The sequence below is a fragment of the Theileria orientalis genome, chromosome 1 (genome assembly GCF_000740895.1).
Source record: "Theileria orientalis strain Shintoku DNA, chromosome 1, complete genome".
Lineage (NCBI taxonomy): Eukaryota > Apicomplexa > Aconoidasida > Piroplasmida > Theileriidae > Theileria > Theileria orientalis.
The window spans coordinates 376,201-387,996 of record NC_025260.1 but is presented as its reverse complement, the minus strand read 5'-3'; the positions used below and the strand labels follow the sequence as shown (position 1 = coordinate 387,996).

Below are 11,796 nucleotides of genomic sequence, written 5' to 3'. Positions count from 1 at the left end.
TGTGTATGTATGTTACATGTGCTAGCATTCAACCACTTATAGCATACGGGCAATTATCAGTACATGTGTTAGTCTAAGTATGTGTTTATAACATTTGTGTAAACATATGAACATGTGTATAAGAGCTAGTAAAAGTGTGTACAGGTTGAGTGGTGAACTGTGTAGCTTGAAGTAAATTAAATCAGAACACTCATAAGTTGGAGTGGGAAGTTTTAAAAACCTCAGGAGTGTCTTCGTCAGAAATGGAGACGTCGTGAACGCCGTTTTTATCAATGACCTTGGCGCGGAAGTTGGATTGCGAAAGAAGAAAACGGTTCTTCACCTCGTGACGACACTTCTTGAGAAGCCTGACCGCATCCTCAACGGTAAGATTCTCATGATACTCCTTGTCAAGTAAACCGCGAAGCAAGTTGCCGCCGTAGCCGTGAACAGCACGGTCAATGGAAGTGGAGCTAGCGAGATAGTCGACCCAGAAAAGTTGAGGGCCGTCCTGAGAAAAATGAGATAAACTAAACGTACGAAGTCGTAGCCAGCGACGAGAAGGTCGACCTGATAGGGGCTTTTGCGAAGATACTCAGCGAGTTGCTGCCTAACGAAGTGTGCCATCGATTTAGTAGTCATGTTGAAGGAAGTCTTGTAACGCAGGTAGTGAACGGACTTCCTAATATATTCACCAAACTGAGAACGATCCCCAAGGGGCCCCGCGAGTAGAAGAAGTTTGGAGTCGTCAATTTGCATAATCTTGCCATCGTCGTCGTTTTTCATGGTGATAACGCCATACTTCTCGTAAGTGTCGGTAGCAACAGCGACAAAGTCACGGCCACGGATACCAATTAGTGTATCCATGATTAACAATTATAAAATAAAAAATAAATAATATAATAATAATAAATTGTGAAATATAAGGATAACTAAAGTAATGTGTTGGAAGTGCCGGACTTTTTAGAAAAAAATAGTTTAAAGCTGAAATAGCAAAATTGATGCAGTTTATATTTATTTTTTAAGTGAATAACTTAAATGGATTTTTAAATATGTAAAGTATTCCCTTATTGTAATGTTATGCCCGTGAACTTAAATTAATGTAAATTAATTGCAAAAAAAGAGTAAATATATGACGACAGTGGAGAACGCTGATTTGTCATCAATCCCTAGTTGTTTGAAACAACTACAATACTATTTGGACGAGGCTAAGTACTCAGAAGCCGCAAAACTTTGTCATAAGTGTAAGATTCCATAAATAAAAGAGCGATTATCGCTAAAATTTATATTAAATGTGGACTTAAAATAAACACAAATGTAGGTCTGAAGGAATGGCCAGGAGAAAACACGTTTTACAGAGTAAAAGTTTTCTGCGAAATACAGCTGTCGAGGTGGCACAGCTGCCTCCAAACAATAGGCTGGTTGCACGGATATCGCACACACCCGGCAGTATCAGATAAGCCGCGCAAGAGAAGAGAAACACACCTGAACCACTGCGACGACGAAATGAGAAAAGGACAGGAAGCACTGGAGAAGATAAGAAACGCCGCGAAGGCGCACTACGCGAACGATAACTGCCTCTGGTTCCACTTTGAGCAGAGCTACTGCTACTATAAGCTGGGAAAGTACGACCTGGGCCTGAAGGCACTGTCAATGTGCACGGAAAGCGTGCCGCCGAGAGAGCTGATCAAGAGCCAGGACGAGTACCCGCTGGACGCGACGACGTTCCCAGACACAAAGTCGACGCTGTTGAAGGCGCAGCTGTGTCTGAGGCTGGGCCACTTCAAGGAGGCGAGTGAAATATACGCATCGCTGAAGCTGAAGGGAGCCGAGTCTCTGCTGCAGGTGAATCGGCTGAGCGTGGACATATCGCTGGCATCAAGGTCGCCGAAGGACCAGAGGCAGCAGCTGCTGGAGACAGTTAACAGGAAGATAGACGACCACATGGACAGGGCGAAGTCGGACGACCCGTACGAGCTGTACTTCAACTACGCATGCGCCTGCGTGCTGTCGAATGACGTGCTGAAGGCCCAAGACTACCTGGATGTAGCAAACGGTAAGCCTAAATGCTGACTACTCCTGATACGATTTACACGATCATGTAGTTACCACCCAGTTAGACGGAAGCTGATTAGTTAGTTACATAAAAGGAAGTTAGGATAATGGACAGTGGGATAGCTAGTTAAGTTAAGAAAATAATTTAACAAATCGTAGAAATGTTGGAAAATGAGTTGAAATCGGAAGAATATGACCCGGACGAACAAGTGGAATTCGCAAACATATTCGCATTCAGAGCATTCCTGAATTCGAAAAGAGGAAACGAAGAGTTGGCAAGAAGCATAAATAAGAAGCTGCTGGAGACGTTCATGAAGTGAGTTTGAAAAGAGATGATAAATAAATAAAAATATATTAGTTCGCCGGACGTGGATCAAGCAACGATACTGGTTTCATTGAATAATCAACTGTTCTTCGGGTATGTGTAATTTAAAAGGCAGATGAATAAGCGGGATAATTAGGTGTGACGCAGAGGAAATAGGATCAATAATACACAAAATGGAAACGTTAATGAAAAAGGAGCAAATATCAAAGAAGTTTTCAGAACATGAGGTGAAGAAATAAATAAAATAAGATAATTATATAGATACACAGATAGATAGACGATTAGGTAGTTTATATACGAAGAAAATAAAATGATAATAGCTGAACATGATACATGGTAACTGTATCTGGACATATTTGTCAAATGGGAATTTGAACGAGTGCCAAAGATATTTGGAAAATTTTAACAGATTATTGAAGCCGGAAGATATGTGTTTCTTTAAATCAGCCATAATGGTAAGAAATAGTAGTAGTATTAGTAGTAGTGGCATTAGCAGTGGTAATATTAGTAATAGTATTTTTTGTTGTTCTAGTAATAATAAAAATCGTAGTATCTATAATAACAATAGTAGTAACTATAATAATATAAATAGTAATAATAACAATAGTAATAATACCAATAGTAGTAACTATAATAAAATAATAATAATATAGTGTGTTGATGGAAAAGTTAGTAAGGGAATATCACTGTTGAGACAGGGTCTATCACTAACAAAAGAACTAAAGTTCGTAGAATGTATAGTAAAACTGCTCTTGAGAGAGGGGAAAAATAAAGAGGCGCTTTCATTGTTGCAAGAGTATTACGAAGAATTCGTAAAAGATGTAAAATATGTTAAAAGGTACTTTTTACTGTTAGTAAGAGTACACAAACAACTGGGCTCACCAGAAAGTGTATATAATAGTCTGAAGGAGCTGTTGGAGTTAACAGAGGTATTATTTAGATATACTGGTAGATGTAATATTAAAAGTAGTAGTAGTAGTAATAAAAGTATTAGTAGTAGTAATAAAAGTATTAGTAGTAGTAATAAAAGTGGTACTAATGGTAATAGTGATAGCAATAACACTGATACCAGTGTCATTAGTAGTAATGTAGTAATGTTAATAGTGATAGCAAAAGGTAATAATGAAACCATGTAGACTTCGGCAAGTGATCACCCATTTAAACTAGGATGTAAGTACCTAGAGGAGCAGAACAAACACAAAGAAGCAGTGGAAATATATAAGCAGCTATACTCTAAAAATAAAGAGGATAAGCTGGCACAGCTAGGAATACTCTACAATCAATCGTTTCTGCCGGAAAATTACCTAGAATTGCCAAGAGAATACGTGGACGTGGCAGTTAGAGATGTCAGATTCATAGGTAACACGAATAAGTAAAACGGATGTGTAGATGCTGAGGAGTTGGAGGCAGATTATAAAGTGACATTCCATTTCGAAGATCAAGCTAAGTAAAAAAAATAGAGATAATTAGAGCATATGAGTATTAGATATGAAGTAGATAGAAAGGAAATGATTATGGTAACATGAGTAAGATTAATTATTAGGACTGTAAAAACGAAAGTGAAGAAGAATAAAAAGAGAAGAAATAAGAAGCCACAGAATCCAACAGGAAACCCAGATCCGGAAAGATGGTTACACAAATACGAAAGGTAAGCAGGAAAAATGATAAAAAACAACGTAGAACAATATATAAAAAACAAGCAAAAAGAAGGAAGGACGCAACAAAAGGATTAACACAAGGGTCGACGACAACAGTAGCATCGAAACCAACAACAGGAACAATAACAGCAACGTCAAACGCAATGAAAAGGTAAAGCGAAGTAAAAAAAATTAAAATAAATACAGGGGGAAAAAGAAGAAACGGTGAAAACATAATGTGTTAACATGTAAATATGTGATAAGTATGTGTGTGTAGTGTATGGAAGTGAGAGTGAATCAGAAAATAATATATGATTCAGGGAAATGTCAAGTCAAAAAAATGTAAGAAAAGTTAAGTAAATCATAAAAATGTTTTAGGCATCAATAACGTCGTTTTTTAGACCAAGACCAAAAAGAGAACACAAGGATAACGGAGAAAACGAAAGAACACTATTTGCAGTAGAAGAAGAAGATCAGACGCAAAAAAACAGAAACTACGAAAGCACAGATTGTAAAATAGAAGGAACGGAAAATGACGTCACGAAAATAGATACGACGGCATCGGAGCCTGACTATGTCCTCACACAAAACGTAAGTTAACACACCTGAGAAAAAGTAGACGCAGGAAACACCAAACAGATCTAAGGGAGTGTTCGGAGATGAAGACATGCCAGTGTCGAGAAAAAGGTCACTGCTGTTCGAAGAAGAGGTAAATCCACCAAAGGTGGCGTTGACGAAGCCACGAGGGCTGGATTCCTACGAATACAACGAGCAGAACGAGACGGAGTCAGTGACAGTGGGAAAGGAGCACAAAAAGGACAAGGAAGATAGCATCGACTACAACGAAAGAGAAGTGTACATGAACTGTAAAGCAAGTAAAATGTCAAGAGGGTTCAGAGAGTACGTGGACAACTACTACAGGTACAAAGGAACGTTCGCGTTCCCGCCGTGGCTGGAAGTGAAGAACATAAGAGACGCGGACGGAAGGAAGCCGACGGAGGAAGACTACAAAGTAAACACAATGTGGATACCGCCGAAAAACCACAGGTGGGCGTACGAGTTTAGAAGCGGCCACTACACGGAGTGTATGCAGCAGTGGTGGAACATAAAGCAGAACCACTTCGACTCGCTGGTCTTTTTTAAAATGGGCAGGTTCTACGAACTCTTCTACCACGACGCGTGCATACTGCAGAGCCTGGTTAACCTGCGCTGGATGGGCTCGGAGACGAAGCCGCACGTGGGATTCCCGGAAAAAAGCATACACACGTACGCAAAAGCGTGCGTTAACTCAGGGTACAAAGTAGTGGTGGTGGAGCAGACGGAGACGCCGCAGCAGCTGGAAAAGAGAAACAAGGAGTCGGGAAGTTACAACAAGGCAGTGAAGAGAGACGTGTGTGAAATAATAACGGCAGGAACAGTGACGAGGCCAGAAATGCTGGATAGACAAAGTAGACCGCTGGTGCTCGTGTCAAAGGAGGGAGAAAATAGAATGGCAGTGATAGCAATAGACGTGTCGATGAGTAAAATGAGGTTCGGAAGCCTGAAGGAGCAGAACCAGAGTAGCAATCAAGCAAGAGGAAGCCGTCAGACGCAAGTGAGTGGCCTGAACCAGGGGATGGCCCAGAATAACCACCAAGGAAAACAGCAGCAGTTCGGACAGTGGAACGAGCAGTTTTCTCAGCTGAGAACAATCCTGATGCACCTGTGCCCAGCAGAAGTGGTCCTGGACAGGGAGTTGGTGAAGAACCAGGAGCTGGCGAAGATGATAAAGGTGCTGCCGTACGCGCCAGAAGTGACGTCACACTACGCGCAGAAGGACCAGCGAGAAGAGAGTGAAAAGGAAGTCTACAGCAGGTTGCTGGATTACAACGGCAACGGTGGCAGCAGCAGTAACAACGGAGAATCGCAGCACAAGTCGCTGTACGAAAAGGTGTTACTGGAGTATCCAGTGGAAGGAAGGGAGTGTAAAGAAGCGCTGAAGTTGGCGGAGTCGTACCTGAAGGTGATACTGATGGATAAGCTGGCGGAGTACTGCTACGTGGAGCCGCTTCAAGTGTCGGAGATGGAGGTGATGAACATGGATTACTCGGCACTGACGCACCTGGAGCTGTTCTACACGCAGGAGGGAACCACGAAAAACTCGCTCTTCGACTACATGAACAACACGGCGACGTCGTTCGGAGAGAGGATGCTGAGAACATGGCTGCTGAACCCACTGACGAACGCGGAGGCAATAGAGAGGAGAAGCGAGTGCGTGGCCTTTCTGTTTGATAATTACGCGCTGGTGACGACAATAAAGCAGGACCTGGACAAGTTCCCAGACCTGGAAAGGTCGCTGGGGAAGGTGCTCAACGCAGCATCGAACTTGCACAAGAAGGCAGTGTACTTCGACGAAGGAGTGTTCAGTAAGCTGTATGAGCTGTACACAATGCTGGACAGGTTTAAGAAGCTGGAGGACGTGGTCCTCTACTTCTTGAACGAGGCGGTGAAGATGTTTAACGCGCCGGGACTGGCTAGGAGTCAGGCAGGAGCGGAAGGCTCAGGATGTCCGAAGTCGAAGTTGCTGGCGACGATGAGAGAGAACTACACAAGTTGCTCCCAGGACATCTTCAACTACAAGAGCATGCTGACGTTCACGGAGGACAGGAAGTGCAGAAGCAGGAGCTGGCCGAGGTCGCTGGCAGTGCAGAAGGAAATAGATAAGGTGGTGAGTAAGTTGAACGAGGTGCTGGCGCAGATACAGCACTCGGCGCCGTCAGCGACCTTCGTAAACTGCAAGTTCAGATACGAAGTGGAAATGACGGAAACGGAGTTCCACAGATACAACAGAAGCACCGGAAACACAATGGAAATAACGTCGACGAAAAGCGGATTCATAAGAGCGAGGAACGAAAGAATACTGGAGCTGATCGACGAGTTGGAGGAGGCGGAGTTTAAGCTGAAGGAGAGCGAGGAGGAGTTCTACCAGCACATCGTGAGCGAGTTCCACAAAAACAGCTACAAGTTCTGCAAGCTGATAGAAACTGCCGCGGCGCTGGACTGCCTGTCGTCGCTGGCGACAGTGGCGAGGAACTCGCCATTCCAAATGGTGCGGCCGCGAGTGCACTCCAAGGATAAGAACGTGCTGAAGCTGAAGGACTCAGTGTACCCGCTGTTCGCGGCGAACAGCACCTCGACGGGGTTCGTGCCCAACGACGTGTGCATAGGGGACTTCGAGGAGTGCGCGACCCCGATCATAGTAATAACGGGGCCGAACATGGGAGGCAAGTCGACGCTGCTAAGGCAAATAGCACTGACGGTGATCATGGGCCAGATGGGATCGTTCGTGAGCGGTGAGCAGGGTTAATTAGTTAGCAGTTGTTAATAGCTAGCAGTTAGTTGTTAGCCTATACAATAGTAGTTGGTGGTAGTTAGCCATGCAGTAGTAGTAGGTGGTAGCCAGTGTGTACAGCGGATAATGATTTCGTAGCCTCAAGCTGCGAGTTCAGCGTCGTGGATTCTGTTTTCACGAGGCTAGGAGCATCTGATAACCTGGTGGAGGGGAAGAGTACCTTCCTGGTGGAGTTGCAGGATATATCGAACATACTATCGAAGGTAGGAAAAGTAGCAGATATTGGCGATAATTAACTTGTTAAAGGGCCAGTAATTGAATAGTTTAAAGCTGTTATATTTACTTATTATATCGATAAGTACTAATGTTTGTTAGGCGACGAGTAGTTCACTGGCACTGATCGATGAACTGGGAAGAGGAACGTCGACGTTCGACGGAACAGCAATAGCGGCGGCAACGCTGGAAAAAATATCAAAAATAGGATGCAGATGCGTATTCACGACACATTTTCAAGATGTGTGCAGATCGGCGAAGGAATTCAAAAACGTGACAATGTATCACATGGCAGCAAGGGTGGACGAGCAGGAACAGAACGTGGAGTTCCTGTATAAACTGGTGCCAGGAGTGTGCCCGGACTCACACGGACTACACGTGGCGAAACTGGCAAAAATACCGGACCACGTGCTGAGAACAGCACGAAGCGCAAGACTGAGGTTAATTGGAAGTAATAATAGCAAAGATGGTAACACAGCAGAAAATAATAGAAGTGACGGTAACATGGATGATTTAGAGGATGAAAACGAAGCTTCGAGAAGAGTGGAGGAAGAAAAGTACGAGAAAATAGGAGATGAAATAGTGAGGGCCCACCAAAGTGGGAACATGGATCTTCTACATGATTTATACATTAAGTATTCAATATGATGCGAGAAAAGTGTAATATATAGTAGGTATACTGAATAGATAGGAAAAATAAAATTTAATGTCCGTAGAATCCGTAGATTTCCAGCAGCTAATAGAGCTAGAGGGAGACCCGGTCGAAAGCATAGTCAAGTATTTCAGCAAGGCAGGATATATAGCAGCTGACGGCACTAAGTTCGGAGGAGATCTAGTAATATACGCGCCAGCAGGCCCAGAGCTGACACATTCGAAGTAGGTGTAGAAACAGCTAACACACAACCATAGGTACCTTTTGTTCCTAATAGAACCGAAAGTAACCTGGAGGTGAGGAATAAATATCTAAATACGGGTAGAAGAGAGCAATAATTACGAATTTATGGTGATAGTGATAGTTATATCAAATTTAACGCTGATTGCTTCAGAGATATAATATCGTACTACCGAGTCGCAAGTCAAACCGCAAAGATTCCACTGTTAGCTCAAATATATAAAGAGGTATGAATAAAAGTAAATTGACGGTCTTTAGAATAAAATAAGGCTGATACAACTGGGTAAACTGAGCACCTAGCTAACGAGCGGTTATAAATAAAAGATAAGTAACGCTAGTGATTGACTGAGTTGCGAAGATGGCAAACGACGGACTAAAGCACGTGGTACATCGCAGAGTGCACCTGGAAAGGTCGCAGCCGGAACACCGTAAAAGGAAAGTGGGCCAGTATTTAGAGAAGAAAGCAGACTACAAGAAGAGGTCGGAAAGATACCACGTGAGAGAGAAGCTGATAAAGGAGCTCTCGGCGAAAACGAGGTTCAGAAACGAAGATGAGTTCAACTTTAAAATGATCCACGGGAAAATAGGATCGGAAGGCCAAGTGATACTGGAGTCGGAAGAGTCTGCAAGGAAGAGGAAACTCACGGAAAAGGGAAAGGTGAGGAGCGAGCTGAATAAAATAGACACGAACATGTTCGTGGTAAACCACAAGCAGAACGTGGTGAACAAGAGGCTGGAGAGAATGATAACGAGTAACGTGGGACTGGTGAGCAAGAAGAAGTCGCCAGTGGCGGTCACGGTCTCGGGGGGTGCGAACGGTGGAAGGGCCGCGAAAAGGGAGCACATACTCTACGAGTCGAGCGACTCGGAATCTGAACACGCCACCAGTGCTGGTGCTACTGGCACCAGCACTGGTGGATCTGCTACTTCCAGCCGTACCAGAAGTGGCGGCAACACTGCCAAAGGTGCCCCTGGTGACCAGCATGAGCACCTGTTTGAGTTGTCGCACATGTTTAACAGTAAAAAGGACCTAGATGCGCTCAGGGCTAAGCTGGAGGATAGGCGCAACCTCACAGTGGCCAAGCACAAGAGGAGGCAGGTGAGAAAGGTGCGGAACAGCCAGGCGCGGATGCACGAGTATCCGACGGAAAGGTTAAAGTAGCAGCTGCTCACAAAGGAGTGCTTCGCGCCTCAGCAATATCACGAATCGCAATGTAACAGTGTAATTTAGTATGGCAAGGTTACATAAGTACTACGTAGCATATAGTATACAGCATTAGTGGTATCGGTGAGAGTCAACAAGACGTCAGTGAAGCAACTGGTCCCAAGTGAAAACTTAAGTATTGGGAGTTAACTTGAAGCCGCATCTACTGACATCATGTAGCTTCAAACTATAGGAATTCGGCTAAAGAAGTGTTATTAATAAGGTATGGATAATACCTTGGATTCCAACTGGGACTCAACCCATAAAGTCTCCTTGACAATGTTTTCAAGAATAGGCTCTACAAATGTGTATAGGTGAGTTAGAAGCGTACTTGGGTCCAAGTTATAGTATGCAATCAAAGAGTTGTCAACCAAAACGGATATTTCATCAGGTTTTTGGATCCTTTTAATAATTTCCAAAGCCTCAGGAGACTAAACAATAAATGGATAAGATGGTTAAAGTGATAAAGTAGTAAGTAGGCTAAGTGTGGTAGGCATGGTAAATGTGGTAAGTATTGCGAACCTTAAGATCCTGGAAGGCCAACAAAGACATGGCTTCTTCCAATTTACTCAGCAGATTAGGCTACACGTTAGTTAATAATGAAAATAAATGTTAGTCAGTAATGAGGATAAATGTTAGTTAGTAATGAGGATAAATGTTAGTTAGTAATAAGGATAAATGAAGTTGGTAGTAGTATGATAGTTAGAAATATGAATGGGCACTCACATCTTTCTTAATACAAGTTGATACATTCTCCTTAGCAAACTTAACTGCAGCTGACAAGTCACCCTAAAATTAAGCATTAAATGGACAGAAACGGTATTAATAACGTTAATGTAGTAGGTAGTAACTATAATAAGTACAACATACCGAAGTTATGATATCAACTAGCCTATAAAGCATTAGTACAAACAGGAGATTGTTGTTCTCCTTTAAAATCTGCAGAAATAATTAGTCTTAAATATGTTCAAGAGAGAAAACGACAGTAGCTAACAGGCATGTGGTGGTACAGTGTTAACCCCTGACTATATACACACTAGCAATAGCAATGTCTATGTAATAAATAAAGGTCATTGACTAGGAAAAGTACGTTTGAATCAATTTGATTTATGCGATCTATTGCATCCATAATCCGCCCCTCTAATATTGAATTTTTAATATACTTTCTTTGCGATATAGATGGCTTAAATTTACTGCCTACACATTAGAGTATTAACAATAGGGATGTGTAATCTACAGGGTGTGTGTATGTGCCAAATAAAGCTAATATTAGTTACAGCGGTAAATATCTTTATAATAAATTGTATAATTAACAAAGTAGTTTGATTCAGGTCAAGGATGACAAGTTCTCCTCATTGTAATAGGAAGTGTTTGCACAAAATCATCATTTATCTTTGTCATACACTTTATGTTTAAATCTATTTGCACTAACTAAAAGCCAAATAACAGATATGTTAACTGAGATATATAAAAACATATTTGAGTCGGTTTGTCAATGTAACGAAGTTGTAGTTAACACTTAACTATTTGATGGTGTTTTTAAGTAACTTAGTGTGAATATATGTGTTAAGTAGCACCTTCATATTGAGTTTCTTCAATGAAAAACTTGTAAGTATCCTCGTACATGTTGATAAACAAGTAATTTGCAATTACACCCTGTAGGTCAGACTCAGAAACGTCAATATTCCTAATGAGACTAAGCCACATTGGTCTAAACATTATTGTTAGACATAAAAGGAAAAATCAAAAGTAAAGATAAACTTACAAGTCTAAGTTCTTCATAACATTTTGAGTTTTAGAAGGTGTAGTAGAATGAAATAAAAGTAAAGAATCATCAGTCATTTTTTATTATTTGAAAAATGATGGTATAACTTTTATGAAAAAAACTTTAATCTAAAGAGATTTATAAGATAAATGTACACGAATATCAAAATTTAAAATTAGCAATGTGAAAAAATGGGTGTTACCGGGGTAAAATATATCCGATAGTTGTTACAAATATAAATAAATAAAATTGAAATGTTTATTAAAAAGGCAACGAAAAAAGGACTTTTTTATTCTTGATATTGGGCCCTATGGTAAAGTGAAGTTCAAAGGATA

General features: G+C 41.8%; 6 protein-coding genes across 6 annotated transcripts; 4 read left to right on the top strand and 2 right to left on the bottom strand.

The window, feature by feature from the left end:
- Positions 1 to 190: 190 nt before the first annotated feature.
- On the bottom strand, positions 191 to 846 carry TOT_010000174 (proteasome subunit beta type 2; the record flags this gene model as incomplete). The annotated part of the gene is made up of 2 exons (XM_009690712.1): positions 191 to 490; positions 520 to 846. The coding sequence occupies 2 exons, from the start codon at positions 844 to 846 to the stop codon at positions 191 to 193; spliced, it is 627 nt and encodes a 208-aa protein (XP_009689007.1).
- A 265-nt stretch (positions 847 to 1,111) lies between these two features.
- On the top strand, positions 1,112 to 2,354 carry TOT_010000173 (conserved hypothetical protein; the record flags this gene model as incomplete). Its single annotated transcript, XM_009690711.1, has 3 exons — positions 1,112 to 1,223; positions 1,301 to 2,035; positions 2,194 to 2,354. The coding sequence occupies 3 exons, from the start codon at positions 1,112 to 1,114 to the stop codon at positions 2,352 to 2,354; spliced, it is 1,008 nt and encodes a 335-aa protein (XP_009689006.1).
- A 331-nt stretch (positions 2,355 to 2,685) lies between these two features.
- TOT_010001219 (uncharacterized protein) lies at positions 2,686 to 4,172 on the top strand (the record flags this gene model as incomplete). The annotated part of the gene is made up of 6 exons (XM_009690710.1): positions 2,686 to 2,814; positions 3,013 to 3,288; positions 3,496 to 3,718; positions 3,749 to 3,806; positions 3,903 to 4,007; positions 4,040 to 4,172. The coding sequence occupies 6 exons, from the start codon at positions 2,686 to 2,688 to the stop codon at positions 4,170 to 4,172; spliced, it is 924 nt and encodes a 307-aa protein (XP_009689005.1).
- A 554-nt stretch (positions 4,173 to 4,726) lies between these two features.
- TOT_010001218 (uncharacterized protein) lies at positions 4,727 to 8,248 on the top strand (the record flags this gene model as incomplete). The annotated part of the gene is made up of 6 exons (XM_009690709.1): positions 4,727 to 5,555; positions 5,634 to 5,793; positions 5,884 to 7,328; positions 7,466 to 7,590; positions 7,703 to 8,093; positions 8,154 to 8,248. The coding sequence occupies 6 exons, from the start codon at positions 4,727 to 4,729 to the stop codon at positions 8,246 to 8,248; spliced, it is 3,045 nt and encodes a 1,014-aa protein (XP_009689004.1).
- A 602-nt stretch (positions 8,249 to 8,850) lies between these two features.
- Positions 8,851 to 9,654, top strand: TOT_010000170 (uncharacterized protein; the record flags this gene model as incomplete). Its single annotated transcript, XM_009690708.1, has 1 exon — positions 8,851 to 9,654. One exon carries the CDS (start codon positions 8,851 to 8,853, stop codon positions 9,652 to 9,654), a length of 804 nt encoding a protein of 267 aa, XP_009689003.1.
- A 174-nt stretch (positions 9,655 to 9,828) lies between these two features.
- On the bottom strand, positions 9,829 to 11,538 carry TOT_010000169 (uncharacterized protein; the record flags this gene model as incomplete). Its single annotated transcript, XM_009690707.1, has 9 exons — positions 9,829 to 9,897; positions 9,933 to 9,994; positions 10,028 to 10,127; positions 10,219 to 10,278; positions 10,423 to 10,485; positions 10,567 to 10,635; positions 10,787 to 10,893; positions 11,274 to 11,407; positions 11,462 to 11,538. 9 exons carry the CDS (start codon positions 11,536 to 11,538, stop codon positions 9,829 to 9,831), a joined length of 741 nt encoding a protein of 246 aa, XP_009689002.1.
- Between the last annotated feature and the right edge of the window lie 258 nt (positions 11,539 to 11,796).